General features: G+C 44.7%; 2 protein-coding genes across 11 annotated transcripts in view; one reads left to right on the top strand and one right to left on the bottom strand.

Annotated features, from left to right (window-relative positions):
• Positions 1–16,276, bottom strand: part of LOC135368445 (cadherin-23-like) — a 489,752-nt gene that overhangs the window by 386,595 nt on the left and 86,881 nt on the right. For 5 of the 6 annotated variants that reach the window (XM_064601708.1, XM_064601707.1, XM_064601705.1 and 2 more), the window contains one exon: positions 12,220–12,304. The exons of the other annotated variant lie outside the window; for it this stretch is intronic. The gene's annotated coding sequence lies outside the window, so the exon portion shown is untranslated. The remainder of the gene's footprint in view (positions 1–12,219; positions 12,305–16,276) is intronic. 6 annotated transcript variants of the gene reach the window in all.
• The window catches only part of LOC135368447 (paired box protein Pax-5-like), a 144,997-nt gene that overhangs the window by 48,873 nt on the left and 79,848 nt on the right, over positions 1–16,276 (top strand). For all 5 annotated transcript variants that reach the window (XM_064601718.1, XM_064601716.1, XM_064601717.1 and 2 more), the window contains exon 3: positions 6,128–6,160. In XM_064601718.1, coding sequence (XP_064457788.1) covers positions 6,128–6,160 — 33 coding nt within the window. The remainder of the gene's footprint in view (positions 1–6,127; positions 6,161–16,276) is intronic.

Raw genomic sequence — 16,276 nt, 5'->3', positions numbered from 1 at the left:
TAATGGGTGACACCTGCTCCAAGGCGAGACAACGCATCCTGGTGTCTGCACTTCAAAACGTGCGCGGACGAATATTCAAAGGGCTTGTGATTTAGAAAACAGCTAATTGAGTGCAGACAATTGTCTTTCTCCGAATCTCCGTCTACAGCACAAATGAAAAGTCAAGCCTCTTGTAAAGCGAGCTTCACCTAACAGCCTTAAATACTGCTGAGAAAACAGCTTTAAGAGACTGAGTGTTTCCTCTGGTTGTCTCATGTACAGAATGCCCCACATTCCATTGCACTGTCGCGCAATTTTATCATCATAAATTCTGTAATCAGTAGAGGATATTATTCGCGAAAATGTGATATTTCTATAGTTCAGCGAGTTCTATGTCTACGTAGCAGCTGTAGGCAGTTGCAACACTGTACTTCGAAAAAAAGAAAAAAACAAAGCTCCCCATACCGATCATACTTTTAAATAACCTACTTCTCTGCATCTTTCTTTTCTTCCTTTTTTTTCCTTTTTGTTTTTTTACATATCCCCTCATTCAATGTCTCAATGAAATTTAAGAACCCGATTTTGCAAACGCAAATAAGCGTGCCGCTATCTTGTTCGAATATACACCAATGGAGCGTTTCACGTTTTCTCTGAACAAGCTTTCATGTGCAGTCTACATTTCTGCAGGTCTGAATGCATGTAGGATGCTACATGAAGGCTTATGCACAGTAACCCACAGGAAGCTTCATCGTTTCATATTCATTGTGTCTGTACCATTGATGTTGAGGACGTAGCTTCATTTTCGACATCTCGCGGAAAGGTCCTAAGGAAAGAAAGGAGTAAATTGGAGAACAATTTCAGCATGTAGTCCCCTAGTTTGCAGTCAAGCCACTTTTTACTCCCCTGACCCTGAAATTTACTCCGCCGCACTGCAAGTAGTCCCCAAGCTTCGCACAAACTTCCGCGCATTTCGTCCCGAAAGGGACTAATTGCTCATGGTTCTGAGTTGTGACAATGCATCTTACTCTCTAAAACGACTAAACTCACCCCCTCACCCCTTTGTTTTCCGTAATGTTGCGATTTAAGAGGGTTTCCTTAAACTCCGTTCCTCTTCCATAACACCCAATCTCTTCCGCGGCTTATGTCAACTACCTGTACCACCATTTACACAACCACCTCCGCAATGCGACCAACGTATAAACAGCAGTAGAGGAGGAGAAAGAACAAAAGCCTCTGGGCGAGGGGACGAAAAGTCGCTACCTGAATTACAGCGCGTATACAGAAGCCAGAATGGCGAAAGCAAGCGCTTACGCCCTGTCTTTCAACAACAACCGGCGTCTCCAAGGCTATGCTGCCCTGCATGCGTCTCTTACAATATGTCAGAAAGAAATGTGCGGCGTGGCTCCCTGGAAGAGAATGAAACGCAGAGTCGTAAGAGGGCGAGAATGACGACGAACTGTGAAATTAAACGGTGCAGAGTGACGAGCCGCACTGTGATTACGTCTTGCGATACGTCACGCCCTCCTGAAATTAAACGGCGAGAATGGGGTGCAGTATGAAAACCGACGGGTTGAATGTAGGTCTCTCGCGAACTGTGAAAGGGAACTTCTTTTCTTTGCTTATCTCGCCGATGCAAGAAAAAAAAAAGAAAAAGCTTTTCCTCGAAGGAAAACTTTTATACCGCAAAGTGAAACTAGCAAAGCTATTTGTTCGCAACGGCATATTAAGTTTCGGAGAGATTGAGTAGTTTGCTTTGAACGGTATATGAATTATGGTTATTCTGGGCAGAAAGACAGATATGGGTCTTACTCGTGCGCCAGATCGCCTGTGCTCCATAAAGAGACGTGTACCTACTTTGATACTTCGCATGGCGTATGATAGGATATCGGATTATGTCGGTCTGTTTAGGGGGGCTCTGATGACGGAATTGCAGTTGGACAACATACGCACAGAAGCTGTTGTCATCTTGACAGTCGCATTCCTGCGTGGATGTTCACTACACTCTTAAAACATAACTTTACTGCATAACGTTTTCCTACATTCTTAAATAATGAGCTTCACGGCATAGCATCGCAGCTTCACCGCATGGCCAATCATCATCCCGAACGACATTCTTCTTTCCCCTGATTTGCTAAAAAAAAACGAGGGGGGGGGGCGTACGCCATTTTTGTGGCATTATGCAGTTCATAATTGCCACAAAATGGCGTACGCCCCCCGTTTCGATCAAATCAAGAGAGAGAGAACGTTTGAGGCTCTTGTTTTTAGCGTGTGACCAACCATCCTGAATCACATCGTTCTCTCCCTTGATTTGTTGAAAATCTGTGACATTTATGCAGAATTGCGTTGATTACGCATTCTGACCTGTTCGCGGGGAATCGTAGCAGTGAGCAATCGACAGCCCTTACGGTTTTGTATGAAACACAGAAACACGTTCCGCATAGAAGAAGAATCCGAACGACGCATAATCTCACGCAGTATCACGTTATATCCGTAGCAGGAATTCAGCGACAGCGGTGATGAAATCTGGCGGGGTCATATGTTTGTTGTCACTCGCGAACAAAGGGGCTTTCCTGTTAATCATCTTTCCCTCTGACACGGTGACCCCCTTAACGCGTTTCTCCATGGAGCCGTCGTGTCGTCTTCCGATTCGTATATACGTGAACGCCAGCTTCGGTTATTGACGAGCCACCCATAGCAGAAATACTCCTGCCTCTCGGGATAGCAACGCAAACTTTCGATGCAAATTTTGCCGGTGGTGCAATGTCTGCGGCACAGACGTTCGAGGTAAAGTAAACATCCGTTTCATCATTCCATCCGCACTCGTCACCAAACATGTCAGGATGGTGGAGCAAGAGGCTTGCGTCAGATGGCGCTCTTGCCGTTCCAAATGAGTGCCACTTTCTCATTTTCGCTTCCACGAATGTGCGTTACGCAATTAGTCGCTTGATCCAGTATGCCTCTCAATATTTCCTGTGATTCTGGTGCACCGAAAATCTCATTGTGGTGGCTTTGCTGAGACACGGAAGCGAATCATATGTAATCCCTCTTCCAAGCCATTTTCTGATGTGCCGACTTTTTTTCATCTTCCTCTCCCTCTTTGCTCTCTCCTCCTTTTTTCTCTCTCTCTCTCTTCACCCACCCCCGCGTCCCTGAATCACCTGGACCGTGTCGTTCAGTTCGGCGACAGCGCGAGAGATGGCGCTAGGTGGATTGCCGTCGAAAAACTTCGCCAGGCGTTCCACAGCGGCTCCCTGGGGCTGTTTTTGGAACTTCGAGCGCAAAATCGAAACCAGAACCTAAGGCCTTCCGTCAAATGCTACAATTGAGATTTTGCATACGAAAGCAATAGCGTAAAGCTTAAGGGGGTCATCGTATTGCTATGCATCGGTAGGACGCTTAAAATACATCAGCTACTCAGGAGAATAACTTTACGCGCATTGTACCTGCTGTGATTCGTTATTTGTTCATACGAGAGTAATCGAAAACGTAAAGATCGTTTAGCCTAAAACAAGAAATAAACATTTTATTACATAACGATAGATTTTTCTAACACGTAGTACCTTAATATATTTCTCCACATAATCACCACCTTGATTGAAGCATTTATTATTTCTGTTCGCGAGCTTCAAAATTGTGTGTTACATTCTTGTAGCCGCCCACTGCCAGTTCATTTAACCAATTGTTGATTGCAAGCTGCAATTCGTCGTCACCGCTAAAACATTTTCCACCCAGGAACTTTTTAAGTTTAATAAAATTGCGAAAATCGCTCGAAGCAAAGTCTGGCACTTTACAGTGGATGAGTGTATACGTCCCACCCAAAACTACCGAGCAAAGCATGGCTTGTGTAGCAGCAGCAGCATGAGGCCATGCAGCATGCCGTCGAAAAGAATAATGCCGCGCGAAAGGTTTTTACCGATTTTAGATGGCTTGCAGTGGCCTTTTGAGGGTCTCGCAGTTGCATAAACGGTCTTTTTGCTTCTGAATTAATCCCGGAATAGTTCATAGTCCGTTCAGTACAACTACTGCCAACAGTCCAGCAGACGAGATCAGACTCCCCGTACAACCTGGCAACATGTGAACGAAATCTCATTTTTAATGATAGCGCGCGTAATCATCTCTGAAAGTAGTGATGAAAGAGGAACATCTTAGCAGCCGTGCTGATCTCAACTAGTCCTATAGAGACGCGCTTCCCCAACTTCCACATGCACGTCCAAACTCGGATAAAGCGCGACAAGGACCCACTTACCTTCATCGCGCAAGACGTACAAAGGTAAAGTACCCACAAGCTCAAAACACCAGTCACCCAGTGTGCGCATAATAACAGGTAACGAGAAAGGAAACAAAGAAAGAAAACTCAGGCTACCTTAACTGTCAAGTCCTTTGAATGTCATGCACTCATTCTACCTGCCATGATAGACTGTGGAATTGTTACGCGGTCTATAAATTACTTAGGGCGCAGTCTTCATCATTCATGCCCGGTCATTCGACCTTTGCGGCTGAAAGGGAACTTCATTTACTCGCCCTTCCATTGTTTCCTGTGGGATCGACAGATGACCATAACCTTGACCCTACCTGGACCCAGCCTTTAGCACTGTATCGCCGTGTCTGTTGAGCTGTGCTTCATGCCATTTTGTGTGTCTTCTTTCTTCTCTAATTTGTGTGTGCACGGTTATAGCCTTAATAGCAACGCATGTACAATTTCGTTGTTCAGCCGTGCTCGTTTCTTTTTTCCTTTCGTTGGCCTCGCATACCTTAACACGCCTAATGGGTCTGTTGCGTAACTAGGGTCACTGACCTGTCGTGTCGAAGCAAGACAGGGGTGCAATAAAAAGTCAATGGCGTTTCCTGTCACAAAGCAGTGATGGAAAGTACTTTAAGCTCCAAGTACTCAAGTACTACTATAAGTACATTTCTCAAATGCTATTACTGTACTTAAAGTGCACTTCAATTTGTGTACTTTATACTGTACTGTACTTTAAGTGCTTTCCTTCTGCATTTTCCTTTCAAGTACTCAAGTACCAAATTCGCAAAAGTAACGCAAAGCTTGGTCGCAAAATCATGTCTTTCGGTTCATATTAATGAGTCAACTTTAGACAATCCATGTTTTATAACTAGCACTTGGCAAAAATGCTAGCTAAAAGCTTTCTAAAGATAACAGTCGAAACATAATTATCTCACCTTTTATCACTACCAAGTGTTGAAATGTCCAGCGATACAATCTAAATTTCTAATGTACTTGATAAGTACTTTAAAGTATTTTGCAAATGACTGTATTTACTTTAAGTACATTTGTAGTCGTACATTTGTAGTATGGTGCTTTGTACTGTAGTTGAAGTACAACAGTTGCTAGGTACTGGTTACTTTACTTTACTTTAAGGACAATTTTGATGTACTTTGCCCATCACTGCCCGAAAGGAATACAAAAGGATTAAGCTGGTACTTCGCACTTTGATCCACATCATAGGTGCTACCGTATACTGAATTTTATACTTTGGCACGGGAGCAAAGCTTCACGGTGTTCTGTCGCACATTTTATGTGCCGATTTTACTTGTACGAATTTCAGCGAGGTGTTTCTTTTGCGAACTGCATCATTGCGAATTGCATCATTCATCTACATGAATCAATCAATTTCAATCAATGTCGATACCAAATATTGGTTTTCGCAGCTTTTAACCTGCGTCACCAATTTCCTTTGGAAATAAAACTAATAGAACTATAAAAACAGAACAGCAGCAGCAGCATATTGCACGAGCTTTTTTGCAACGCAGCGGACAATGCTATATATTTGGTTTTCTTGCTTGATTTACATTTCCGTTGCGTAATTTGCCGTGTTGCACAGGAAGTAAACATTTTACAGCATCTTACAAAGGTATTCGAGCAGCCTTGAGTAACGTTGATCGGGTACTAATTCTGCAAAGGCAACATCGTACGAATGTTTGTATGGTTGCACATACTTATGCGTACATATAAATGTCAATGCTCACAAAATTCCTATTAAAGAATGCTCACCATTAGCTGTCCCAAGGCAGGAACACTTCAGTCTCAAATCTTCCATAACTGCTTTATCACGTTTTACTTACATTTATGTTGCTTTATTGAATTTTTATTTGCTTTGCACGCTAACACGGGTGATTTTTCCTTCCTCAGATGCCAATGGCCGAGCGACGTCCTCCAACCAAAGTAAGTTCCCATTTTCAACGGTTTAACCCCCGTACATACCTGTCCGTATCTGAAGAGTACACTTTCACGCTATAATAACCATTACACTAACACTCCGCGAAACACTGCATGGTTACAGACTGGCCATATCCTTTCCATTGAATTGTTTGTTTCTTTCCTGATTCTACACACAAGCGTATACGAAGAGGGAAGTCAAGTCCTGTAGATCACATAAACAAAAATACAGAAGCCGGCACTGAAGATTTTTGTTTAAATTTAATTTGTACAAACTTTCGCGTGGAGGTCCACGCTTCCTCCGGTACGTGAGGAAGCGTGGACCTCCACGCGAAAGCTTGTACAAATTAAACTTCAAATTATCAAAAAAAAAATCAAATTTAACAAATTAAACAAAAATCTTCAGTGTCGACTTCTGTATTTTGTATATATGATTCTACACACCTGAGAATCCCTTCGGACAATAATCGTAAACGACAAAGCATGCGAGGACTGATCGAAAAGTACCCGTAATGAATTTAAATTTACAAAAAAAGGAAAAATACTTACCAATTTGTAACTTAGCCACCATCGAGGTATCTTCCGAAACCGCGCATTCGCTGCATCCACGGTCTTTAAAAAAAAAGTGTATTGTAACTCCTTTGTGGGGAGTACACCCTTGCCACATATATCAATCCCTTTGAAGTGTACCATTACACTCCAGTAGGGAGTTAAGTGGTCTTCTTAATCCCTGAAGGAAGTGAGGAGACTCCTTTTTCGATAGCAATTGTACACTCAAAAAGGGAGTGATATATTTGACAGGGGTTACTCCCAAAAAGCAGTTAAAATACACTTTTTTTAACAGTGCACCCTTCGGAACATGGCTTACACGGAAACAGCAAAGAGCTATCTCGTCACGTTGGTTTAATTGCCCAAATTAACCCCTATTTTATTTGCTTTTTGTTTGGTTAACCGGAGCGACTCCCTCCTTTTTTCCTCCCTCTCTCTTTCGTAAATCAAAACGCAGTTTAAACAAAATAGATATCCGGGAAATTCAAGCGAATGTGACGAGACAGCTCCTTGTTGTTTCCAAAGAAAATTTAAAAAAATATTTCGGACAGTGGAAACTGCGCTAAGTCAGATGTGCGGTTTCCGAATGGCCCTATATATACCTCGATGATGGTGACTAAGTTTCAAATTTGTAGGCATCTTACGGCTTTTTATATAAATACATTCTGGATACATTTCTTTATCCGTTCTTGTACAAAGTGAGACGCAAAGCGCCGTGGTCCAGAAAGCCACTCGTGAAAAAAAGAAAAAAATTGGATTCGTAAAATCGATAAATGCATCTCGTAATTGAGCGCCTAAGAAATGAAATAGGCCTTTCCGGCCGTCTCGCAGTTCAGTCGTCGGACGAAGAGGGTCACCGCAGACAGGCTTTTATCTCGGTTTATATGAATAATGAGACACTTGAAAAAATAACAAACTGGCAACTGTGGCGATCGATATCGACTCGTGTTCCCACGCGGGCAATGCGAGCGAGCTATTGCCGATGTTACATGGCGATATAAGGGGGGATCGGTCATAAGCGTGCGGGAAATGAATGCTCGCGTAATGGTTTGATTGATCACATTGTTGAGAAGATCGCTGAAAGTCGTAGAGTCATTTCAAAGCATATATATCTTCCGTACTTCTATATGTCGCAGTGCGTAGTTCGTTCGTTCGTTCGAAACGTATACACAAGAGCGTCCAGATGACAGATTGCAACATTGTAATTCTTATCATGTGTTCTGTTTGGGATATATAGTGGTGGGAGAACTGAAGTAGCTCTCTTGTAAGACGCAGAGCGAGAGGAGATTAGATAGATAAAAGAAGAAAAAAAAATAAACATGGACATGAAGACCTGAAACATGATAGGTCATGCTGTACTTTTTTTCGTGTTTGTTATTTCAACTAACAAACATGAATAGTCTAGATCATCCGTGAAACATGGAGTACTTTCACAGTTATGAATTCAATTTTTTAAATGGATTTTTTTTTCTCGCGCTGTCTTTTTCGTCAGTTTGTGGAAAGAACGAACAGGAAACCGCAATAAGGGCCGGGACGTCAGAATCTCAGCGCCGCATTAGGTTTAGCGATATGTGCGTAGTGAACCTGCCCTTTCTGTACGTCCCTTTATTAGACCGTATAGTTTGTATTTTATTTAGATTTATAGCTGGAAGACCATATCCTCTCTGTTCTAGAGGGTCTGTACCCTATAGACAAAAAAAGTCCTTGGTATCATAGAAAATCGTTGGCTTGTTAATGTACCCATCATACGGGAGCAGTTCTCCACAGAAAGAAGAAAGAGTATTTGCAATAAATAGCCGCTATATGAATTTCACTCTAAAATACACTTTACAACGACGTAAAGAAAAACTTTTTAAAAAATCGTCGGTGCGAGATTAAAATTGTCGTTTCATTCGTATTATTTCTTAATTTATTTTTTTCTGACGCAACAACCACTGCCTAACTTTTGTCCCTGTATAGTTATATACACGCCAAATGCACCAATGAGACGCTGTGATTACGGGCGAACAGGGGGGCACCGACGGGTGCCACCCATTTACATGATAATCGAGACATTATCCGTGGTGGCTCCGTGACATCTCTGATTTATGCCGACAGGGGTCTGCGACACTAGAAAAGGGGGAGGCTGCGCGGAGAACGACCGCGGGGAGGAATGGGGGATGCTTGCTCCACCTTTTATTCGACGATGATCACAAGGAGGGTGGCTGCCATTACGAGTGCAGTTTTGAGCACCCCGACTTGATCACTTGGTGGGTGGGAGGTAATCGATAGCGACAGTCGTGTCATTTGCGACGAAACTATATAGACGGGGTGAGGAGACACCTGTTATGCAATTTCTGGCCAGACTGCGCGAGCTTGATCTGTGTAACAAACACACGCTGGAAGGATGGCTAATATATTTCGGGTTCTGGAGTGGTTCGAGTTACGTGTTGAAACAGCGTGCAAGTGAGCACTGTTCTTGATGATGATAAGTCGGCATGTGAACGCGTGTAAAGACGCAGTGTAGTATTAGACATTAGCAGTACTACGTTGTAAACTGGGACATACACGTCGAGAAACGGGATATTTTCTCTTTTTTTTGGGGGGGGGGGGCGGGTGAAGTTTTCTTTCTTTCTTTTTTTGAAGAGTAGCAAGTCAGATATTGGCTCACGTCTCTCAACACTTAAAAAGAAACGGTATTTGAAGAAACGGACCTCAAAATATTGCACAGCTCCCAACACGTTCAACAACGACGACAACAACAACAAACAGATGATGACGATGTTGTGAGGTGCAAGGGGAAATGTTTCTACCAGGATCCTATAGTCTACTAACACAAAAAGCACTACGTGGGTTAACAGGGCAAAACAGGGCCAACACAAAAGGCACTACGTGACATTATTAGACGCGCACGCTGCGTGAAACAGACAGATAAACATAAAAAAGTACAGGACGTGAGCGAGATCATCAAGCATCATCTGAAGACAGATAAATGTTCGATACCTGCTGCCGAACTTAGGAGAATCCTCAATATTCCTAAACATAGATTAGTCTTAACAGACTTACGCAGGCATGGACATACGCCTGCTAAGTAAGAGATCGACACTGTATCTAAAATAAAAGGGTGCTTGCAAAAGGAAAATATGAAAAGGAGCAGCGAGTAGAAACATTAACGTATCACCACAACTGCAGCACCATCTATAGTCTGAATTCATTTTCCCACATTACGTACACGAAAGCATGCCATCTCCTACACAGATTTCTTGCAGGTCAAAGTTGCTCCGTATTTACCTTCACAAACGTCGCATAATTATATCGATGAATGACAGTGATCGACAATGATCGAAACAGGCCACGAGTGACCCCTACTCCCACCTATATGCTACGGCATAACACACCACATATTACTTCGCTCACGTTCGCTGCTGAATGAGAACAGAGGCACGCGGTGACCCCGTGCACCTCGTCATCATCTGCGCTTATTCGCAAATGGCGAGGAATCAATCACCGAGGGGACGACTCTATGTATTGAGAAGCTCGGAATTAATGGGGAGAAAGAAAGAAAAAAAAAAATGTCCCGCCCCTGTACGTACTACGGTACGACTTCACTCACGGTGTGCATGCATGATGTATATATTAGTGAAATAGATAAAGAGGCAGCAGCGGCATTCCCCGCGAAGAGGTTATTGATGGGTCGGAAGTGATACGCCATAATTGGCTTTATTCGCTTTCAAATGGATTGCCTCCGGTTCCAACGGCAATGTTCTCCGCGAAGGCCCGCCAGACGACGCGATTGGGGAGTGCAGAGGGCACAATGTGTTTCTACCGACGAAGTAATGATGAAAAAAAAAAGAAGGAGAAAAAGAATCGCATGGGTGCAGTGTTCGCCCTGCACAGCGCAGCACTGCTCTGCACAAGAAAACAGAAGTGAAAATGGAATAAGTAACAAGAAAAGAGAACTCGTACGCCACCGCGCCTGTGCACCTGCCGTCTAGCAATTGTCCAGTGTAGAGCGTTTCTGTTCTTTCCTTTTCAACTATTTTTCCTTATCGTAATTTACCAGGAAAAGGCGCACTGCCCGTAAACGAGAACGTCTTGCGAATGACGTCATGTACTAGGCCATTTTTCTTTTATCGCTTTCTTATCCTTCCTTACCTAACATCATTAGTTCATACATGCGCTATAAGTCAACTCTTAAAACCAATTGACCCGTTAGTCTTTCTTGTCGCTCTCTGCACGACACACGAGATAAAAATCCCGCCCAGCCTCGGTCATTGCACACCTTTCTTATGGAGCGTAAACTCGGTCGCTTGTAATGCAACGCATCTCGAGCGTGCAGTGGTCTCGGGGTCTTGCCCCTTCGATTTGCAGCCACGGGCTAGACGGGTGGGCAAGGTGCGTGGCTTCCGTACGATCGCACGGCGCCGCAACAACGTGACGGAGCGTGACCGCTGCTGGGCCAAGGTGGGTAGGCAGCGGTGCAGTGAGCCGGCGACGCCGCGGGAAGGTACTCTTCCAGAGCGTGGCCACAGGCTGTACGCTTTAGAGCTCGGGCCCTGCAAGCAGCCACTGCAGTCCATGCACTGTCGGTGGTCGGAGCAGTTGGGCTCGTGTGCTCGTCGGCTGCCGCTGGCGCTATTTCAGGATTGCCGAACGGTGCACCGTGCAAAAACCTTTGGCTTATCTCATCTGAAGGGATCTTAATTTCGGTAAGCTCGGTCGCGTCGATACATTGTATGTGATGTTTGCGCATGTTCTCCGTGCCATCGTGAGTGCATGTTCTCGACCTTGTTGAAGCATCCTAAACGGAGTTCCTTTTTTTATTTCGACATCTTCATGACCGGAAAGTAGCCGTTAGTGTCAACTGTCTATGTCATCTTATTTCGCGGCATGTAGATGCTACTTTATGCTCCTCTCGCGTTTATCTGTCGGATAATCTGCTAGAATCCGATATCGTTGATGTGTAATTTCCACACGAGACACTCGGAGCCCCGTTGGAGCGCCGTTCATCGGCCAACATCAAAATTGAGCTCCAGTGCCACAACCGGAGATGTATCGCTGTGCTCCTGATGTGTGTGCCAGGACCGCCTTCGTTCCTCTCGCTCACCTCCTTCAGATTATCACAGACACGCGGCTGTTCGAATACGTCAAGTGCTGCCGCCGTGCATGCCAGCAGCAGCACGCCGTTCTTTTTCGCCACGCGGGCCGCAAGCGTTCAGTCTGACGCGCGCGCCTGTCAACTAGCGGGGTAGCGGCGGCGAGCAATAAATAACCCGCGTGTCCAAGTTCCTACCTTTGCCGCTTTTGATAGGAACCCCCAGAGAGACTGTGCCATTGCACATTAAGAATCGGGAGATGTAAAATTACATAGAAATACGCGATGCTCCTGAGTGTCTGGGACGAGGTCCAAAAACGCGTGCGGCAGAATATGCCGCGTGAGGGAGGGAGGGGAGGTGTCCCTCCCGACACACCCTGTTGGTCTTCGCGTGCCCCGGGTCGAGGCTCTGGAACGGTTGGCAAGCAAAACACACACTTACTCTTTGCGCTATGTGGGGTGGGTGGATAGAGCCGTCCCCAGTATATTTTGTCTGCTCGCGTCTTGTCCTTTGCGTAAGGTCGAGCCTGAAATATAAAGAGACGCAATTGAAAGAAGTGCGCGAAAAGTTCATTTCCCAGCGCATTATCTCGTGCGTTTATACAGGTAAAATGAGTGCTTTTGTTTATTATACGCAATCGGGTGTGGTTCTGGGTTGGAATTTTAAGAGATTTATTTTCGTGGAGCCAGTGCTCTATCCAATCCCACAGACGCGCCCACATTCAACGTCCTGACAATATTTACAAGACATATCCCCATTCATTTTTTTTGTGTTTGTTTGTTGGATCTGTTTTTTGTGCCTCTTTGTTACTTCAGCTTTAGATACATGTCGGCGATGGTACATAAGGCTCTTACAGGCCCCTCAAAAAAAGGTACCAATAAAAAATATTACTACACTCCCGTAACAGCGATTCTGGGCATGGTAACCAATTTGAAAAGCGTGTTAAAAATAGTCAGAAATAGTCAGCGTGTTAAATATAGCGGGGGTTGACATCTTTAATGGGCATATAATGGGCATCTTAGTAGACATCTTAATGGGCACAAGCAAACAATACAATAAAACGAAAAAAATGTTTTTTTTTTTTTGTATTGTTGTTTGCCGGTGCATCTGCATGTAAGGACTGATGTGTCTTCAGTGCCTTCAGTTGTTCCTCTCACTAACAACAACAACAGCAATGAAATTGCACCACCATTGCACTACCCTGCGCACTGCTGCAGCACCAGCAGGTACCACTAGTTTCTGCGGCACTTACTAATTTCTACCCATCATTCCATATGGCCGTCAGTTTTGCAGCTGCTGCAATCCAGCCTATGCAGCCCCACACCGAATCGCCCACATGTGAACAGCATGGGTGCTCCAATTTGTTATTCACTTGACATATCGGCGCCTGAATAGAAGAACACGCGCGTGCAGGAGCAATCTCCAACGTGCAACAATCCGAGAGTGTACGAGACACCCTGTGCCTGATTACTTCTCGTCTCTGCGTTCACCCCTTATCAGGCAGCTCCAACAGACGCTGTGACGCGCGATAAGGGGCCCAACCCCCGCTAATCGAAAGTGAACCTCCTCTGCCAAGTCCCCCCCCGGAGGTCAATCAATTGCCTCGGCACCTCTTGTTTCGATCAGTGGGACACTTGACTCGAGGGCCTCTTCATGCGATGCCCTGCCTTGCGTCCCTGTTGCAGGTTGCAGAAAAGCAAACACGGGTCTTTTCAAGTGTATCAGCATACAGAAGGCTGGCGTCCTTCACTTGTTCTTTCCGGATTACTGCGGTTGTGTGCCGCCGCTCACCTTAGTGTCATTCCTCTTGAAAGATTACGTCGAAATTTAACGTCGAAGTGGAATATTGTTATACTGAGATAAAATAGCGCAGTGTCGTATCACCAATCTCTACTTTGACAGAGCTATGATGGGAATATCCTCTGGACGGGGCCAACTTCAGTAGCGTTGGTAATAGGTATGCACTAGGGGATGCTCATGTTGCTGACGTCTCGTCCAACGCTCTTTATTTCTCGAATTTTTAATATCAGTAATTTGCTGTCTCCATGTAGGTTGCTTGTCACGAGGGCGAGCGAAATTAATTTTATGACGGTTAGTACATTTCCCCATAGCCGGAAAAGGACGGAGCATTATGGGCACACAAGCCTACACACGCATTTGATGTTTAATGGCGCAACAACATCTAAGTACACACGCGTTCCTCGTCCTGTTAATTACGCTGTAATTAATACCAATTAATAGCCACTAATATGTAATTTACAGCTTAGTGGTTTCCTACTTTGTAAAAGAAAAAAGAAATATTGTGTAACAAAGTTGCAACACTGTATTGCTCGAATAGGAGCAAAGCAGGACCAGTGTCTTTCCGTCCGTCCGATGCAGCCTCTTGTAAAGCGTGCTTTCACTGCATTGACATAATGTACGCAGGGTAAGGATCCATGCAGTGCGTCCTTCGCCGGCCCTGCTAGTGAGCAGACAATGTTCCCGCCCTGTTGTAATGGCGTATGATTTTTCTGAAGCGTACAGCTTCGCGTTCGTTTAAATACAAGTCAGTCACACTACACAAAACCAGTTCCAAGACGTTCCAATGGTGGTAACTCTCACAAAACCTATGAGTACATCGCTATCTGAACCGCGGGGAACGAGGTTACAGCGAGTAGTGTACAAACAAAAAGATTTATCAATCACGACAGAATCTGTATACAAGCCTAAGGTCAAATATATTTCACACGTGCAGTTCCTTGGGAGGGGGGGGGGGGTGATGGTTATGGTTACGATTAAGATGTTATTAGGGAACAATATTGAGTTGCAGAGGCCTCACTTAGCGATGAAACTGCCACTCAAGAACCATCATCTAAAGCACGAGGCTAGTAGGGTATGACAACAAAAACCATTGCGGATCACTTTCTTTTTTTAGAAAAGCCAGGCGAAGCATACAGCAGAGGCTGCAAAAAGTGCGACTTATCTTTATTCGGAATAAACATGGATTCATAACGGAAACCCAAGAGAACTGTCTCGGATGCGCTTGTGTACACACCTCAAGAATGCTCGAATTTGCCAGGTGATAGCAGCTTTGTGTCGCTATAATTGCCGATTTGGGGGACACGTTTTCTCCGCTTCCCTACCTCTTCGGATGGGACGAAGATATTTCCGACGTCCAAGATATAACGAGACACCCCGATTTGTATCGTCAGTGTAAGCTACCAGGACGTTAAAATGTCATTAAACGCTCATCTTGCGATATGTCAGGATGACTTGTGGCAAAACCCCGATTCGGCATCGGCGGCTCGCCTGCGAGGAGCACGGCCTGCCGCTAACAAAGGTCTCGCTGTTCTAGCAGCGACGAAACCTGGCCATCTCACGTGGCTTCCCTTTATGAGTTATGACTGCGACCTGCGCTTCCAGAGAACAGCCGTCGAAATCTGTATCTTTCGCCCGCGACACAAGCGCCAGGGTAAAGTCATTGGCTGCACTTTCTTACTTAGACTTTCTGTTTTATACCCCTACTGTCACGTGGGCTGGCTAGAAGTCTTACGATAGCGTCGATCTCTCTTGTATCAGTAGCGCCATCTGAAATGTGGCTCGAGAGTACTGTGTGAGCTCATGAACCTTTATAAACTGCAATTAATCAAATACCTGCAAAATGGTTTTCTAACTTCAGCTGTTAAACATTTAAAATCTTCTAGTCTCGAGTTCTTATTTTCAATTGCCGTGGTCTAATAATTGTCGACTGGTCCTGTGTTCGAGGCTACGCCTTTTCGCCCGTAAAGGAGATGAGCAATGTCCTCTTCTGCAAAAGCCCGCTTGCGAAAGGGAGTATTCTCCGTTATCGTGTGTCGTGACAGCAAACGCCGTTCGGAAGGGTGTTCTTCTCTGGAAAGGCCTTTAGGCTGAATGTGTGTCAGGGGTATTACATTCGGAAGTATTGGCAATGGACTGAATCAACTCGCCAAGGTATGCTAGCGATCCACCTTCTCATAGGGATACTACACAAAGAGAAGTGCTCCCGGCCACTCCGCGAACAAAGAAACAAAGGAAAGCGGAGATGTCCAACTCTAAGCAGTCATCAACCCACCGAAACTAAGACCAGATATTAACAAATTTCTACTGGGTTTCCAGCAATTAATGGTGGATATACTCCAACTGAACGTTAGCAAACTGGTGATGGCGTCGACTCCGATGCAATGTATCCTATCCACAGCCAGCGGAAAGATTCCGAGTGAGCGATGGCGTTTAAGCATCTTGGCTTAACAGCAGAGGAAAGTGAAGAAAATAGCCAGCGTCCAGAACAGTAATGATATGCAGGAAATCCAACAGCGAATAATACATAGAATACAGGCAATACAGTACAATACAACACACAGGCTTTACTGTTGGATTTCCTGCACATCTTAGCTTACTAAGATCTTCGCTTACTCGGAATCTTACTCAATGGTATATTTTAAACTGTATTATTTGAACACGGGCAAACCATTTGTGCGGCTAAAGTTTTATTTATTTA

The sequence above is a fragment of the Ornithodoros turicata genome, chromosome 9, assembly GCF_037126465.1.
Source record: "Ornithodoros turicata isolate Travis chromosome 9, ASM3712646v1, whole genome shotgun sequence".
In the NCBI taxonomy this organism is placed as follows: domain Eukaryota; kingdom Metazoa; phylum Arthropoda; class Arachnida; order Ixodida; family Argasidae; genus Ornithodoros; species Ornithodoros turicata.
The sequence above is the reverse complement of the archived record's forward strand: the minus strand, read 5'-3'. Positions and strand labels throughout refer to the sequence as shown.